General features: G+C 51.2%; 1 protein-coding gene across 1 annotated transcript in view; it reads left to right on the top strand.

Moving 5' to 3' along the window:
- The window catches only part of KCNMA1 (potassium calcium-activated channel subfamily M alpha 1), a 728,670-nt gene that overhangs the window by 211,235 nt on the left and 499,466 nt on the right, over positions 1 to 17,969 (top strand). Inside the window, exon 2 of the mRNA XM_060126951.1 lies at positions 8,444 to 8,605. Within this exon, the coding sequence (XP_059982934.1) occupies positions 8,444 to 8,605 (162 nt within the window). The remainder of the gene's footprint in view (positions 1 to 8,443; positions 8,606 to 17,969) is intronic.

Raw genomic sequence — 17,969 nt, 5'->3', positions numbered from 1 at the left:
GCTGCTGGATGGGTTCCTCTGGCACAAACGCGGTGCCCAGGTGCACGTGGGGTCCCGGGGGCTGGATGAGGAGGCCTCAAGGTGCAGGGGAGGCTCCGTCCTGACAGGCAGAGGTCGGATCATCGCCACTTCCCAAGGGCAGAACCGATTCCACCCCCCGCTGACGGTGGTTCCTGTCGGGGCCCGAGGCTTCTGGTGCCTCGTTTCCCTGTCCCTGAATGCCAGAGTACCCATCTCGTCCCTCCTCCCCCTTTGCAGAGCTCTCACTGTGAAAATCCCAGCTGGCGGTGCCCACATGCTGCTTCATTTGCTTGAGCTGCTTGAGGTAATCGGCCTAATCCCTCATATGCAGGGTTATCGGTACCTGGGGGAATCCCAGGGCTGGGCCACCTTTCCAGCATATGAAAGAAGCCGTTGGGGGCAGGGGAGGGCGTTTTCCTCTTGGCCGATTTGGAAGGAGTCGGGGGAGGGGGGGGCGGCTGGAGGACCGTTTCCCAGCCTTTAGGCCTGGTGAAGACCTGACGCTGAGGGACAGGATGGTGGCCTGCACGGAGGTCCTGGAAGCCCCATGGGTTTATAGGTGTTGATGCTCAGGCGTTTCTGGGTCTTAGGGCACAGGATGCCATCATCATTGCCATGAAATAGAGCCTCTTCTAAAAGCTGAAACAGGCCTATGGGTTTTTACTCAGTGGATTTCAAACGTTTCTTCCTCAGAAGACCCCTTTACTCAGGTGCGGTCTAGTACAGAACCTTAATAGGCGAAAACGGCTCAACGTAGTGGTGCTTTGATTTTCATGGGGGCCAGGGGCCTTGCCGCCTCTGCCGTCCCTTGCTAATCCACTAAGGCACCTGACAGAACACAGTGCTGGCCTCTAAGGGACAGAAAACTATGGGTTTAACCCACTGTTTCCCCTCATTTTCCAGATGGGGACTCTGCTCACTCAGAGAGGTTAAGCGACTGGCCAGGGCCACAAAGCGTGTGCCTGGCAAAGCCGGGGCTAGAATGCAGGCCTCCTAACTTGCAGCCCAGAGCTCCTGGCCCTGCTACTATCCCTCTAATAGGAGACGAGGACTTACGGACTCCTGCTTTGTGGTCAGCTGAGGGCAGCTGCGCGCCAGGCTGCTGGGTCGGTTTTGCTGGGTGAGAGGGGACAGGGAGAGGCGGGGGGCTGCTGCTGGGGATGGGGTGAGGTTGGGGGTCTCAGGCAGACTGAAGCAGGATCCATCAATGCAGGCTCAGGAGAAATAGCTTTTTGATGTCGACCAGGGAGATTTGAGGACCAAGTGGGACTGTGAGACACAAGGGGAAGACAGGTGGAGGTTTCCGGGTCCTTCCTTTCCCCACAGCCCTCTGGAAGTTGAGCACCCAGGAAATGCCCCATGGCACCAAGGCCCTGGGCAGAGAGAGGTGCAGGCCTGGGGCTTCCAAGGACGGGAGATGCTCTGGTCGCCGTGAGTGCCCCACCCCTCGGGTGCCCCGGGCCCTGCAGTCTTGGGCCAGGATTCCCTGTTAAGGATGCAGATGGCATGAGGGAAGCCGGGAAGCCATCTCGTCCTTCAGCAGCATCTGTGTAGAGAACCTCAGTGCTGAGCAAGAGACCACGTTCATTTCCCATCTGCTGCTCTGCTCCACGAAGGGTGGTTTTTGGTTCCAAGCCGGTTCTTGGTAGAGAAAAAGAACCGTGTTCCTCTGTCCTTGTTTTAACCACCCTCTTAAGGCACAGGGACCTCGAAGAAGGGTCTCTGCAGTACACGCAGCAGAATTAAGAGTTCCTGATGGTAATAAGCCTCTCCTGGGCACTTTGTGACAGCCCGGAATCCTTCTGCGCGCGTTATCCCCGGGAGGAAGTCAGCTCAGGTGCGTGTCTCTTCTTGGTGTCAGACAGCGGGGTTTAAATTCCGACTGGGTCTTCCTGGGCCAGCTGCTTAACCCCTCATCTGCCAATGAGCGCATTCAGACCCACCTCGTAGAGTCACTGTGATGATGCTCGGAAACAGTGGCTGGTTTTCGTTACCATCATTACTTATTAGTAATGTTACCTACTCTAGTTATCGTGCTTGCCAGCAGTTGACTTCCCATCTGCTACAGCTCTCCTTCCCTCCCTCCCTTCTTTTTATACTTCTACCATCCCTCCCTCCCTCCCTCCCTCCTTCCTCCTCTCCTTCCCTCCTTCCCCCTTTCCCCCTTCTTTCCTACCTTTCACCAAGATGTATCAAGTCCTTGCTTAGTCTGAGCTCGTAATGTTTCATTGTTGAGGATACAGCGGTGAACAAAAGAGACGAAAATGCTTGCCCTCGTGGAGCTTACAGTCAGTCAGTGATGATTAAAGTCTTCAGGCTGCCAGGTGGTGGGATAAATGCTCTGGAGGAGCGTGGAGCATAGATGAGGAGTGATGGGATCGGGGAGGGCTGGGGGTGGGCAGGGAAGGTGGGCAGGGGAGCGCTCACCCATACGGTCAGGCTTTGAACAGTGTGAGGTGAGGGGGCAGCCGTGGCTGTCTGGGGCAGGGGGAGCAGCCAGTGCAGTCAGCTCCAGCTTGGAGAGGGCCTGGAACATTCTGGCAGCACAAGGAGGCCAGTGCAGCTGGAGCGAGCAAGGGAGTGAGTGGGAGGCTTGTAGGATGACGGCAGGAGCGGGCACATTAAGGGGTTGCACTGTGTGAAGTCTACGGCTTGTCCTTCGACTGGGATGAGAAACCCTAGGAGGGGGTCGGCATGGCAGCGACATGATCTGACTTACATTTTGAAGCGTGGTTCTCCTCCCAGGCAATCACTGATTAAACAACTTCCCTTTCTAACTGACATGTAACTAGACCCGAGGCAGACTTGGAGCTTTGCAGGGAGTGGGTGGCCTCAGCAGGGATGATCAAGGTGACTCTGGAATCCTCCTCCATCCCTACAGGTGTGGTGCCCAGGGTGGCCTTGGCACCTGGGGGTGAGTGAGCCCAGCTGGGCAGGAGTGGCAGAGGGTCATAGGGAGGGTGTGGCCAACACAGCGGGCCACCTGGAAGGACTTGGCAATGCCAACATTCTGTTCGTGCCCAGGGAGATAACCAGGCCCTGCCCAGCAAGGTGCAGGCAGGTGGGGATCTGAGAGTTGAGCCATGATGCCATCTTTGCCCACCCTTCATAAAGAAGTTGGTACTTTCAGAAAGTGCTGTGCTCCGCCTTACCCCAGATTATATGGCGGGATGTATCCCTATTTACGGAAGAGGCTTTGAGAAATGAAATGACTTGTCTAAGGCCGTCTAGAGAATCTGGACTTGGGTATCTTTTGATCCTCAGAGCTCTTCCTACCACACCACAGACTTGAGGCTCGCAGTATACTGGGTCCAGTGAAGGAAGGGTGAGAGACAGAGACAGCGAGACAGCCTGGATCTGAGGACCAGAAGCGGTGGGGTCCTGGGGTTAGCACAGGCCTGCTCTCCCACGCTGGGCCAGGGCAGCTCCCACTGCTGGGGAAAGCTGGGACGTTTGAAGATGAGACGTGTTGCCCTGTGGGGCTCCCACACCCAACCCCCCATACCAGGCCAGGTGGAGGTTTCCGCTGGCCCTGGGAACACTTGGGCTCCAGATTGCAGGCTGGCGAGGCAGGGATCTGCTTGGGAGTGATGGGTTCCCTTGGGCTAGGTTTGGTGGAATCATCCTCTTGGGGAGGCAAAAAGAGGGAAGAGAAATGGAGCCAACTGGGGGTTTGTGTCTTGGCTTGGTGGTTCCCAGGTAGGCAGGGTGGCACTGGGCTGTGACTTCCCTCCAGGCCCTCCGTATTCGGGGTTGGCATCTGAAGGCATGGCTGAGGTTCCTTCTCAGGCTTTGGTCTTCGACCTGGTGCTTCGGGGGAAATGCCCAAACATCCAACAGGTACGTGCTGTGGACAGTGAGCGCCTGGCAGGTGACTGTGGTCCAGTCAGGCCTTTGGCCGCAGGGGATATAGTAGGGCGAGGCCCTCCGTGGCCATGTCAGAAGTCAGTGAGGGGGACGGCGAGAAGGCAAGAAGGGGTGAGGCCACGTGCCCAAGCCCGGCCCATGAGAGGCTGCCCGTGTGGGCCTGCGATGGCAGGGGGCTGCCGGCCAGCCTGCTCCCGTGTCCACGCAGCCTCCTGTGCTTGCAGCGCACCCTACAGCCCTCCCCATCCCCCAGTCCGGCACTGAGATTAGAGACTGTCAAGTGTGTCCTCAGGAGGCAGCTGTGGCTTCTTTTGCACAAGACTCTGGTGGGAGACAGGGCAAGACGGAGCCTCAGGAGGGTGGCCGCGACTGGACCTCCGCTTTCCAGGACATCCCCAGGCCCCGCCCAGTCTCATCTGTTCCCTACTCCTCCCTCCTCCTTATTCCTCTCTTCCCTCAAAGGCCTCCTTTTCTCCGTTTCAGAAAATCTCTGATGGTCTGTCTGAGGCTAGGGTAGCTGGAGCCTGTAACTGGTGGGGTTCTCTCTTACACACACACGCTCTCTTTTTCTCTCTGTCTCTTTTTTCCCAGAGGATGAGCCGGAATCAGGGCCAGTTCACTCCTGACACCAGGGGGAGCCTGTCTGGCCCAACTCAGGAGTCCTCCCGGCAGGGTGGCGGGGTCTTTCTCTACAGTGGGAAGTGGAAGGTGTGGGGATGGATGGACGCCCACTTGGCGGGGCACAGGAGAGAAAGCAGTGTACTGGGACCTGGGGGGCAGCCCCCCTCTGGTCCTCAGTCGCCTCATCACAATGGGAAGTTGGTCTAACGGAGCTTAGAGTCAGAGGGATCTAAGAGGTCACTTGGTCCAGGGATGACTCTCCGCAGGAATCCCTGCCCCCACTGTCCTGGGGGAGTGCCACACAGCTCCTGCTGGAACCTGTCCAGAAGTTGGGCATCTTACCTCCTGGTGGCCTGTTACCTAGTTGAAGCCTCATAGCTGTTAGAATCGACGCTCATTTATCCTCTGTTCTGTAATTACTTATTACGGTGTCCCTCACAGAGCCCCCAGTTGACGGCGCGGTTTTGACTGAATATCCTTGGAGCCAACCCGTCCCACAGCAGCTGTAACTGTCACGCCCCAAGCCCTGTGCTGAGCACTAGTGCATTGCTTATCTCACATAAGCTTCACCACCACCTTCCTGGGGTCTGCATGCCTGTCCCCATTTCACATGCAGGAGGCTGAGCTTGTGAGCTAACATGTCCCAGGTGGCCAGCTTGTAAGTGGCAGAGCAGACCTAAGGCCAGATGGGCTTGCTGCTTCCAGCCCGAGTTCTCAGGCTCTGTGTGCCTTCCCCTGAGAAATACCTGCTCTCAGTTGGCCTGTCTGTAAAATGGGGATAATTCCACCTGCCTGTCGTATTTATTACAAGGTCTAAGCAAGGTAATGCAGAGGAGGCACTTAATTTTTACTTGCTGGCCCCCAGTTTTGGCTTGGTAAATGGTGGTCAATCGCTATTGTAATGGGCTCTGTTCCTTACCACTCCTCCCCCCAAACCCACCCCGTGTGTCCCTAGCAAGACCACTTAACCTCTCCGGGCCTCCGCCCCCTTTCTCTGGAGCAGGAGTTACACCTGCTCCCGATGAGGGATGCTTGGCCCGAGCGAGGTCAGTGGTGCAGAGGGGCTTTCCCTCCAGGCCGAGGAGCGCTGACATGGTGGCCTGGCGTCAGGCTCTGCAATGTGCTCGCCTCCCTGCTCCCCCAGCTCCCCACCTCGAGTCCTGCCTCCACAAGTAACTAATTATGCTCACAACATCTTGTGTAAGCAAATAATAACGAGAGCATTATCTCCCTTTAGTCCGTGTTTTTCCTTGCCTATTGTAAAGTAATTAAAATAATGAATGACTTGTAAAACAGTAGGTAAGAGGGCTGGCAAGAGAGCTTATCTGCCATATACCTCTTGTGCTCTGAATTACTGACGCATGGAAACCACTGTGACTGGAGAGGACTCCCTGCCCTTTGCCTGCCATTCCCTCCTCCAGGGTCAGCCGGGATTGAGGAGCTGAGAGCTAGCTGGTCCTTCAGGCCCCCAGGCTGTGGCCCTGGACCAGCTCAGAAATGTCTCTGGGAGGCACTGCTCAAAAGGAGCCATAAGAGCCTCTGATTTGAGGATCTTCTCTTTGCCCTGATCTCTTCCCCATCTGGGCGAAGGGAGAGGCCAGGATCAAGCTGAGGGTTACAATTCATGTTCCATTTCACATCGGGGCGGTGATGATCAAGCCAGGTCAGAACGATTACAGGCAGTGGTGCTCGAACTGGGCTTCCCAGAGCAGCAGCAGCAGCGTTACCTGGGAACTTGACAGAAACGGGGGTTTGCAAGTGGGGCCCAGCCCTCTGTGTTTTCACAAGTCCTCCAGGTGGTTCTGACGCTGCTGAAGTTTGAAAACCACCGCTAGAGTGTCTGCGCTTCCAGGAGAAAGAGGGAGGTGGTGAGACTAATTCATGAAACGCGTACTGTGTGCTGTTGGACACTATCTAATCCGGCCAACACCTGTGGGGCAGGCAGTACGGTCCCCATCTTACCAGGGACGGGCAGGAGACCTGCATCTACACCTTCAGTTACTAAAGGGTGCCACGCATCACCGTCTCTGTCTCTTCCAGGACACCCACCTTTTCAGTCTCCACGTGGCTGAGACTTTGGGCCCTAACAGGTCATTGGGACTGGCCTTAGGTGGCTTGGGCAGCTGGCTCCACAGATGTCAGCAGGCGGCCCCCAAATACGCCCCCCCTGTGCCCCTGCCCCAGGCCTCCTTTTGGACTATTCCAGCGCCGGAGGGGCCAATACACTTGGAAATTAAACGTGAGCGCCTGGTGTTACTGATGTTCCGTTTGCCCAGCGTCCCTGGGTCGGGGTGGCTGGCGGGGGAGAACCAGGCATCAGGAGCAGCTTCCTGCCTGCCTACAAGTCCCCGGAGGATGACTCACTTAGTGCCTCCCAGCTCTCCTTTCCTCATTCTGGCCCACCCCCACTCACTGCAGATCAAGATTTTCACCTCTGCCTTTGGATTTTCCTCCTCACTCCAATTCACAATGATCCCCAGGGTCAGTTTGTTTTGTTAATTCTAGCATTTTAAATGATGAACGTAATTTTGCTGGCATCTTTTTAAACATCTGTGTCTGCAAAAATAATCTCAGTGGTTATTTGAATAGGGGGCCCAGTTACATTTAAATTTTAGACAATGAATGTGTTTTTAGTATAAGTATGTCCCATGCAATATTTGGGACATACTTATACTGAAAAATTATTTGTTGCTTAGTTGAGATTCAAATTTTGCTGGGTTTCCTGTATTCTATTTGGCAACCCCTAAGCCCAGGCTCTATAGTGAGTGAGGGGCTGATATTCATAACCCTTTTTATTCCTTCTTTCATATTTATTGAGCCAACCATATACTAGGCTCTCTTTTAGGCACTCAGGATTCAGCAGTTGGGAGAGGCAGACTGTAAATGAAATAAGTAAGAGAATTATGGAGTGTGTTAGAAATTTTAAGTGCTTTGGAGAAAAACAAAGCAGAAAGGCAGTGCTGTCAGAAGACAGTTGGAATTTTAAAAGGGTAGCCAGAGAAGAAGTATTGAAAAGGTGATATTTGAGCAAAGATTTGAGAGAGGTGAGGGAGTAAGCCATGACCCTCCGTGGGAGAAGAGTATTCTAGGCAGAGGGCACAGTGCACGCAGAAGTGTACAGTTTAGGACCCCATGTGGGGCTCAGTTATCTGATGAAGTCAGCCTTGATCCTCAAGCACATTTTTAGCTACAAAGGGGAATTTATTTTCTCCTGTAACTAAAAAGGTCTGGTGTGGATTTCAGGCACAGCTGGATCCAGGTGTTCAAATGATGGCGTCAGTATTCTGCCATTTCTAGTTTCCTCTGTGGTGGCTTCATTCTCAGGGAAGGATTACTTTTCTTATTCTTTCCAGCAAATGTCCCAGGCTTGAGTCATACTGGGTTGGCATGGGATCGCATAACCATCCTTGGCCCAATTGCTGTTGCCAGAGGGGTGGACTGATCTGATTGACCAGTCTCCATTCCTGGAGAAAGGGTGGACCTTCAGTCCCTTTTGAACCACACAGACTGAGATGAGGAGGAGGTGGGGTTTTTTTTTTTAGGAAAGTAGGGTGCGTCTGTGAGAATGGTATGAAGGCTGGGCAGGTGGAGATTACAGAATGCTGACCTCACTTCCTGTCTAGCCACTCCATGACCCTAGACAGGATGGTTTCCCTCCTGAGTTTTATGACTTTTTTTCTTTAAAATCAGAAGAGAATAATTTTTTCTTCTTTCTTTCAGAAAGATATTTTAAGAGGAAACAAAGGAAAGATCCTTTTTAAAAAGATTAAAAAAAACAATCAAAGCCATAATCCGTCCTTCTTCCCAACCCCTGTACCTTCAAGCCAGTGCCCACCTCAGCGGGGGCCCGTCTAGCTTTGATTCTTTTGGGTAGGTTGTGTTTTTTAAATCCACTTGGTGGCTACGTCTCAACCCTTGTTCTCTCTGTTGCCAGGAGGCCCAGAAGATTAACAATGGCTCAAGCCAGGCGGACGGCACTCTCAAGCCAGTGGACGAAAAAGAGGAGGCGGTGGCAGCCGAGGTCGGCTGGATGACCTCCGTGAAAGACTGGGCGGGGGTGATGATATCTGCCCAGACGCTGACCGGCAGAGTCCTGGTGAGTCCCCAGCTCCCTCCTCACACGAGGAAGTCTGCTCTCTGGTCCGTGATCTCTCTGTTTATGGGGATGTGATGTTTCGCCGCGTCTTCTCCAGGCCATTGGCTATTGGGAGGTGGGGGTGAAGGGCGAGTGCTTACGTGCGGTCATATGGTCATGGGGGGGTCTTGGTGCACAGCTGAGCCAGCGATGTGTGGGGCATTTGCAGAGTGGGCCACTGTTTGGGGCAGAGAGGGTCTGTTGGAGAGGATGTAGAGCATTTCCTCTGCTAGCAGAAGAGGTGTGCACGTGCACACACACAGTGCACACACAGACACACACGTGCATGCTTGACAGTCTTGGAGAGGAGAAAGGGTGAAAGAAACGTGTGCTCAGAATTCTGCAGAGGCTCCATAAATGCCGGAATCCAGGGAGGGGGTGAGGGAAGGAGGGAGGGAGGGAGTGTGTGTGTGTGTGTGTGTGTGTGTGTGTGTGTGTGCGCGCGCGCGCGCGCGCGTGTTGGCGGCCTTCTGAGAATGTTACTGTTGTCCTCTGGCCTCCAGAGTTTTCTCGTCTCCTGCCCTGTGTGATCAGGGTTCTGCTCCTGGTAGAAATCCTCAGTCATGCTGGTGGTGAAACTCGTGGGCAGCCCACCTGAGACTGCTGGCCCCGTGCTTGGAGCGTTGCTCCTGTGACCTTACTTCTGAGGAGGCTGTCTCCTAGCCCACCTGCAGCCCAGGCTCGTCCTGCCCCTCCTCTGTGCATTTCCCACATTCTCAGGAGGCTGTCTCCGAGCCCACCTGCAGCCCAGGCTCGTCCTGCCCCTCCTCTGCATTTCCCACATTCTCTCTGATCTGCTTGTGTGGGGCTAGGCTTCACTGACGGGCCTCCTGAGCTCCTGCTTCTTGGCAAGGATTGTGGGTGGTGCAAGCCTGTAGTGACCAACCATCCCTGTTTACCTGGGGGGGCCTGGGACATGGTTCTTTTGGTGCAAAGACTGGGAAAGTTGGGGGCGAACAGGCACGAGTCAGTCACCCTGGTCAGGCCGGGCTCCTGCCGTAGGTGGGCTCCTTTCCTGGGTAGCCCTGCCCACCAGCTTTCTTGAGTCTGATCAGAGTCAAGAGTTTCCCTGAGAAGGATGTCGCATTCCAAATAACTTGTCGTGATTCGGGAAGCTGTTTTGTATGGGCTGCCCTTCCTGGACCTGATGCTGGGGCGCGGTCACGAGTCATTTGGCTCAGAGGTAGAATGAATGGGGGTTTCCAGAAGGTTGGGGGGATCAGAGATCAGGCAGGGAAGCTGGAAGATAGATGCCATCGCTCTTGATGTTTCATGGCAAAAACTCAGTGGAAGGTGACCATAGATGTTGGGAGATGGTGAAATTTCACCGATCAGAAGCCTCCTTGGGGGGAACTCCACATTATGTTTGGGATAAGTATCTCACAAACCGCTTGAGGGAAGGAGTAAGTCACTGAATGTCATGCTTGAGTCACAAAGGTGGTGGCCAAAGAGCCTTCAAGGAGAGCAGGGCTCTGTTAACTGAGGGACCAGTGGGAGCTGCGCCTTCTGAAGAACCTGGGTATGAAGCCCTGGCTGGTGTTAATTGGTGGCAAAATAGAAAGCGGAGCAACGTAAAGCTGGGATTTGGGAAAGGAGGAGAGAGAAAGTGGTGAGGCCAGTTGCTGTGTGGAGGAAGACGGAGGGGGACAGTCTGGGTCAGTGGGATCCACGAGAGACTGGGCAGCCCTGAGTGTCTCATGAGGAATTGAAGGTGGCTAGTCGTGGGCTGTGCTGTGTGGCCACCACCCTCATCTCCCCTCCAGAGCCTTCTGTAAAGTCCCTGTTGCTTTTTCACACTTGTGTGTGAGTGGATTCTGCGTGGAAAACTTAAGGAGGTTGAATTCTGGGTCTGGGCATTCACGTGGGATGAAAGAGAGGCAGTGCGTTCTCTATGTACGGCGGTGATGGATGGGAAACAGCAGACGGTTTGGTTGTACACATGTGCTGCCTGGTGCTTCCCTGTGGCCACCGAGGACCATTCTGATTATCTTCATCAACATCATCTAAGAGATACATCTAAGAGATACTGAACACCAACTCTGGGCCAGGTGCTTTTTCATCCCCGTGAAAAACAAGGCATGATCCTGATTCCGTTGCACCGTGGATGGAAGCTATTGAAGGAATGTCTGGAGGAGAAATGCTACGAATATGCACATTGCGTGTGAGTGTGTGGTGGGGAGGCTGAGTGGGGGGAAGAAGGGGGTCAAGAAAGCCTTCACAGGGCTTCATGGGGGGAAAGCCTTTGAGCTGAAACTTCCATTTCAAGATGAACCGAACACATTTGATGATAGCGATGATATCAAAAATAAAAACATAGCCGAGCTTGAAAGCAGGGGACTACTTAGTGGGCCAGAAGCTGAGAAGAACACCTAATAAAACAGAAGGCATTTGAGTTGAGCTTGGCAATGTGGGTTAGGATCCTGAAAGTCAAAGGAGAGGAAGTGATTCCACAGTGGGGGAGCAGTAGGAAAAGTGCATGGTGTGCTGTGGGAATGAGGCCTGGGCTGCCAACACAGAGGCACCTGAGGGGCAGTGAGACTGGGAAAGTGGGCTGGAGGCAGCTAGTCAGGTCTTTAAATGCCGAGCTAAAGACTTTGGACTGAATTTTGCAGGAAAAGGAGATTTTGAGGGAGGGGCATCATGATTGGTGATGGTGCCGAGAGAAGCACAAATGGGCAAGTTAGAGAATAAATTGGTGAGGCAGGAGCTCAGGGATGCTAGGACGGTTGGGACAGTGAGCTCCTGGGTCAGGACACAACTGCAGTGGACCCAGTGAGGCAAGGCCTGAGCTAGCACCACGCAGTGGAGGCAGGTAGGTGATGTGTGTGATATTTGGAAGTAGAAGCCACAGGCCATGTACACCCAGCAGCCACCTGGATACTACTGCTGACGACGACATTATTAAGAGCATCTTGGGAGCCAGGCACTGCGCTAAGCCCTATACATTATAATCAGGTTGAAGGGCAAGGACCATGTTGTATTTGTTGCATATCTCCCACTTTGCTGTTGTGTTGTTAGGGGTTCATGACGAGGAAGCCACAAAGCCAGTCTTATCAGTGAATTCATGTCCATTTTACAGTTGAGAAAACCAAGGCCTAGGAAGGGCAGTGAAGTGACAGAACCAGGCTCGTACCTGCAGGCCTCCGGACTCCCCGTCCAGTGGTCTTCCCGTGTCGTTACTTCCTGTTTGAAGATAATACCTTCTTTTTTTTTTTTTTTTTTTTTTTTTTTGCGGTATGCGGGCCTCTCACTGTTGTGGCCTCTCCCGTTGTGGAGCACAGGCTCCGGATGCGCAGGCTCAGCGGCCATGGCTCACGGGCCCAGCCGCTCTGCAGCATGTGGGATCTTCCCAGACCGGGGCACGAACCCGCGTCCCCTGCATCGGCAGGCGGACTCCCAACCACTGCGCCACCAGGGAAGCCCAATACCTTCTTTTTGAAGCCACTGTCAGCTCTTTCTATGGCTATGACATTTTGACATTACTGTCTCTGAGCCAATTAGGTCCTGAGGCTGTTTGACCTGATCCTTTTAACATTTGTGTGGACAAGCATGGTGCACCCAGGCCTCCTTGCCTGGGATTGCCCATGAGGCTAGCTGCTCTCCGAAGGTCTCCTTGGGGAAAATGCTGCCTGGGCTGCTCTGGTGCACTCAGGATGGAGCAGTCCCACTGCCCAGAGAGCAGGCACCTCAGAGTTCAGGCGGTACTTTCAGAACAGGCCTCTCCTTTAGAGAAGGCAGGTCCTTGCTCTGAGCAAGGAACAGATTTCATATTGCAGTCTCCATGCTCAAGGGAAAGTACCTCTGCCTGTTCAGAACTCAAAGCTGTGTTTGTCCTGAACTGCCCCAGTGTTTATCCTTGCAACAGTGGGACTCAGGCGAGACTAGACACCAGCTGTGTGGTTTCCCTTTTCCATGTTTAATGTGTTTTCCTTGACGCACAGCTCAGGAGCTTGGGCCCTCCACATCTGGGCCCCTTTTTCACCTGTCTCATTGTCACAGGTGAGAGTTTCAGAACCAGGGCATGGTGGGTAAGGCCCAGATGGGGAAGGATTCACCAAGACAACCTCAGCGTATCAGTAGATTCACTGGTTGTCCAGGATCTCTCAGATGAGCACGCCATTCATTCAGGAAGCACTTATTTCTCACCTGCACCAGGCGCTGGGCACAGGACAGTGAGCACCTGAGATCCAGGGTGTGACTTATTTACGTTGATAAGCTAGATAAAAAGTTGTAGAGCTCGGTGTAAACAGTGACAAATGCGCGTCACCATTTGCAGGTGCTTTTCATAGTTAACACTTGGAGCTTCATCATCAAAGTGAGAAACATTCCTTGACCAGTTCGCAGAATATCCTGTCTTGTCTCTCTCTCTCCTCGGCACTCAGGCTTAGCTTTACAAAAACAGCAGTACTACATAGGGCCTTCTCTAGGAGCGATGGCTGAGGGATTCTGTGTCAAAGTGCACCCCCAAACTGTCAAGGATTACTGCTTCCCTTATCTTTTTGTAAAAGTAAAAATATTTATTATTTTCTGATTCTAAAGTTGGTGTGTGCTGAATTCAAAATTTGGGATACCAAATTTTGATCAGTTTGATCATTTGATATACCAAAGGGTGGTCACTTCCACTTTGGGATTTGGAGTTGGTCCACAGTGAGGGACATTGCAGTGTTGCGGTAAATGCCATTGAGATGCCTCCCAGCTGTTTGGGTGTTGCTGGGGACTTTGTTCACTACATCTCACGTTATCTGCTTCTACACAGACGTGGGTAAGTGCTTCGTGCCAGGATTGCTGTGGTCGTCCTGGTGAACCTCCAGTGAACAATCTAAATTGGGAAAGGGATCCTGGCCATTTTTCTGTAGTGGCTGCTGGGAGCCAAGTTTGTGGCCCATTGAAACTACACAGCATCTCAGGGTTTGCCTTCTGTGTATTCACAGCCTCCCGGCTTCGTCTTCAAGTGTATTCTCTCATTTCCCTTTTGCCTCCTATTTGAACTTCACACGTGTGTGGTTATATGCTCCATAGAGCTTTGTGAGCTGAATGGAATCTTTCTAAGTAAGGCAGTACAGGCAGACCTCAGAGATACTGAAGACTCGGTTCCAGACCACTGCAATAAAGCGAGTATCACAATAGAGCAAGTCATACGAATTTCTTGGTTTCCTGGTGCATATAAAAATTATGTTTACACTATACTGGGGTCTGTTAACTGTGCAGTAGCATTATGTTTTTAAAAAACACTGTACATACCTTAATTAAAAAATACTTTATTACTAAAACATGCTGATCATCATCTGAGCCTTGAGCGAGTCATTTACTAACATCAAAAGATCATTGATCACAGGTCATCATAAGACATGATGAAAAAGTTTGAAATATTGTGAGAATTACCAAAATGTGACACAAAGGCATGAAGTGAGCAAATGCTGTTGGAAAAATGGCAGCTACAGACTTGCTTGAGGCGAGGTTGCCACAAACCTTCAATTTATAAAAACAAACAAACAAAAACAAAAACCACAGTATCTGCGAAGTGCAGTAAAGCGAGTTATGCCTGGATATATAAATAAAAAGGGCAAGAAGCACACAGAGTGGGCTTTTGTATTGTTTGGTTGTACTTTATAGGCCAAAATTAATATTAGAGATAGTCTAGTTCAGGGTTAAGTTTTTCTGTAATGGGCCAGATAGTAAGTATTTTAGGCTTTGCAGGCCGTAGAGACTCTGTCACAACTATTTCACTCTGCCACTGTAGTTTGAAAGCAGCGCAGACAAGACATGGGTGTGAGTGTGTTCCAATAAAACTTTATTTATAAAAACAGGTGGTGGGCTAGATTTGTTTCATGGGCCATAGTTTACGATTCTTGGTCTATTCAACTCCTTATTTTATAAACTAAGAAACTGAGAGGCAGAAATTGAAAGAAAAATTTTAGGAAGTGATTTCCTAAGACAGTATAGTATAAGAGTGACACTGCTAGTGAACCCATTTATAATGGGGAAATTTATGGACATACAGATACATACAGATAAATACAGGCGCACACACACTCATACCATCTCCATTAGCCCCTTGTTTCTGAATATTCTTATTAATTTCCACATTAATCTCAGAGTGACTGTCTCCTTAAAAAAACAATGTATTGTGGACAAGCATGACCTCACCTCCAGGTGTGAGCAAAGTCTGTAAATGGCTGGGCTGTGTAGCTGCTCAGCCCCTGTACAGATTCAGTCTTTTGTGCTCACTTCAAAGACTGGTCTTGCCAATATAGCTGTCAGCTCCTTGAGCAAAGATAGAGCCTTTAGAATGACTCTCTTTTGCTTATTTTCCTCATATTCCCGTGCTACTACATTTAAATATTGCTCCAGGAAACATGCACATCTACTCCAGGAACTGAAAATATATGCTACTTGCTTTACTGTCTGGGGGATGATTTGTTGAAATAAGGAGGAAGAAAAATGCCAGTCTTTCCCTTTATCTTCCTAAATACACTGCATGTGTGGCATTTTATATTAACATAGTATGCATAGCCTGGACCGTTCTATCCTTATCTCCTAGGGCCCCAAAGAAAATATGTAACAAGTACGCCTTTCAAAGAGAAATAATCCTATTCGTTTAATAGAGTTAAACAGATATGTTCACTCCTGTGCTGCTTGCACCTGAAATTGGACAAGTTGAACAAAATGGAGGGCACATGGGCACAGCTTAATCACATAGGTGACATCATTGACTTTGTTTCTCTCTTTAGGTGCCTCCTGGTGCTGGTGACAGTTCTCATTAGCATCCTCTACTTTTTGTTTTCAGTGGTGCCTGGTTGCAAATTCACACATACCTCACATTTCCATCTCACTCTCTCTTCCTCACCTCTGCTCCCTTCCCTTTCCCCCTCCCTTTTTTTTTTTTTTTACATTTTAGGCAAATCTACATAAAATGTCTATATCCCCTGCAGATGATGATGCCCTATGTAGCAGAAAGATCATAGGTTGCATGGGCCTGTATCTTTACTAAGAATGCCTCTATAGTGAACAGGTAGATCCTGCTTTATGTGCAGTTGGGAATAAATTTGAGATCGTTTGAGTTTATTTTAACTCTCCTAAGTGAGACTTCTTTTAAAGGAACCGAGTGGTAATCCACCCCCTCCCAGGACTTAATAATGGCTCTTTATTTTATCCTGTGCATAAATAGAGTTTATATTTGGGGTATGAATCAGTAAATCAAAGAAGGTATGCTTTATTTATATTATTAAACGTGAAAGTTTGTCTTTGATGAAAGGCGCACTAGATTGCACTAGATTTGTTACCTGGGACCCAGCATCATGGAGTGAGAAAACGAGTCAGAGAAGTCACTTGAATTCAGCCGGAACCCATGGTAGGTAGTGAGCTGTCTGTCACTGGAGATGGTCAAAGAGAGGCAGGAGCTCATTTGGTGGCGCCGTTGCTGACGGTTGGTCAGACTTCATCCTCGTGGTTTTAGTTGGGTTATACAGAAAACTAAGATGTCAGAGACGCTCCAGAACAAAAATGCTTGCCTGGAAGTTGAACAGACTTTGTTTCTCATCCCCATTTTGAGATTGTCCAGTGTGTATCAGCGTGTGAGTCTTGAAGAAGTCCTGCAGTAGAAAGCAGAAAGACTTTGGCCCAGCATTTCCCACTCCTGTTTTACCATGGAACCCTTTCCCCATGAAACGTCTGTGGGCATCACAAAGGACACACTTTGGGAAACATTTAACCAGCCCAGGGGTTGTCAAACTGTAACCCATGGGCCAAATCTGGCTCACTGCCTGTATTATACAGCTCACAAGCTCAGGATGGTTTTTACATTTTTAAATGTTTTTTTAAAATAATCTAAAGCATGTTCTCTGATATGTGAAAATTATGTGAAATCAAATTTCAGTGTTCACAAACACAGTTTTATTGGGCCGCAGCCATGCTCTCATTTACATATTGTCTGTGGCTGCTTTTGCAATGCACTACGGCAGCAGAATTGAGTAGTATCCACAGAGTCCAAAATATGCCACCCCAAAATAGTCACTGTGTGGTCCTGAAACAGAACGCATTTGCCAGCTCCCAATCCGGATCTTCATGTTCCCCTTCCGCTCTGTGACTGGCCAGTGTAAGTGGCCAACAGGACTTCTTCCCATGATTCAAGGCAGTGGATAAAATGTACCGTCTAGCCCCTTCTTGCGGAGACCCTCTACATTTACTTCCACAAGCTCAACTAAATGATACGGTAGAGATGGGGACACAGAGGCCAGAGCCAGGTGGCCCCCCAAATTCCACAGCTGGCTCAGCGTAGGAATTTCCCCTTCCCAAGGTCAGTGGAATGTGTCTGGGAATTCTCTAGCAGGGTCACTTTCTGTCTCCCCCTCCACCTGCCTGCGTCCCCTGCAGTCAGTGTCCCCCAGGCCCCGCCCAGTAGCCCAGCGTCTAGTGCCTACCATGGAAGACACCCCTGATCCAGACCTGCAGGCCAGGTGCCTCAGCCATGCCAGCTGCCGGACTGTGCTTCCGGTCTGCAGGCCACATGGTCTGTGTACCAGCTTCTCCAGCATATTCTGTGAAGAGCAGCTGTTAATTTTACTAGCTGGGGGGTTGGCTCCTCTGGCCTCCCGCCGTGAGAATGAAGGAGAGTTTCAGAAGTCAATCCCCGCAGGGTTCTGGAGAGAGGAAGAGCCTCCTGGCACAGGAGCACCTTGCTTCGTCCCGGCTGTTCATCCCTGGCTCCCACGGCCTCTGGTGGCAAGCATTGGGTTGGCCAGGTCAACCCCCTACTTAGGCTGCTGCTGCTTCTCTCCTCTGGGCATTTTGCTGGGAGTGGGTGTCTGTTTTGTTCTTCTGTCTCATCCGTTTGTTTCCTTATCCATCTGTGGCCACTTGTCCATCCAATCCACGTAACTTCATTGGTGTTCCCTGGCACACAGAACTGAATGTAGCACCCGGACAGTGGATGCCCGATGAATAAGGCAGGACCCCCAGGGCTTTCCCTTGTCTCCGTTCACTCTGTTTCAGCTTCTCTGTCTGGGCTGGGAGATAAGAGTCCTGCCCATGGCTGATCCAGCGTCATCTGAACTGGGGCTTTTAGTCTTTTGCTCTCCATCTGGCCTGGTGTCTCATTTGATTGGAACCAACAAGAAGGATAGATGGAGCACTTAGCATCCCCAGATCGCCAGCTCCTGCTTTTCCTCTCTCCCTGGGACGTGCATCCTTGGGAAGGGATGCCTTGGCCCGTGGAGGGCTGCCGTGTGTGGTACGGCAGGGCAGTTGGGAACCCAGCTTCTACAGTCATTCTGCTGAATCCCACCTCTACCACTCTGTAGGGCTATTCCTCTGGGCTAGTTGCTTC

The sequence above is a fragment of the Lagenorhynchus albirostris genome, chromosome 16 (genome assembly GCF_949774975.1).
Source record: "Lagenorhynchus albirostris chromosome 16, mLagAlb1.1, whole genome shotgun sequence".
Taxonomy (NCBI): Eukaryota; Metazoa; Chordata; class Mammalia; order Artiodactyla; family Delphinidae; genus Lagenorhynchus; species Lagenorhynchus albirostris.
This window is presented reverse-complemented; position numbering and strand designations above follow the sequence as displayed.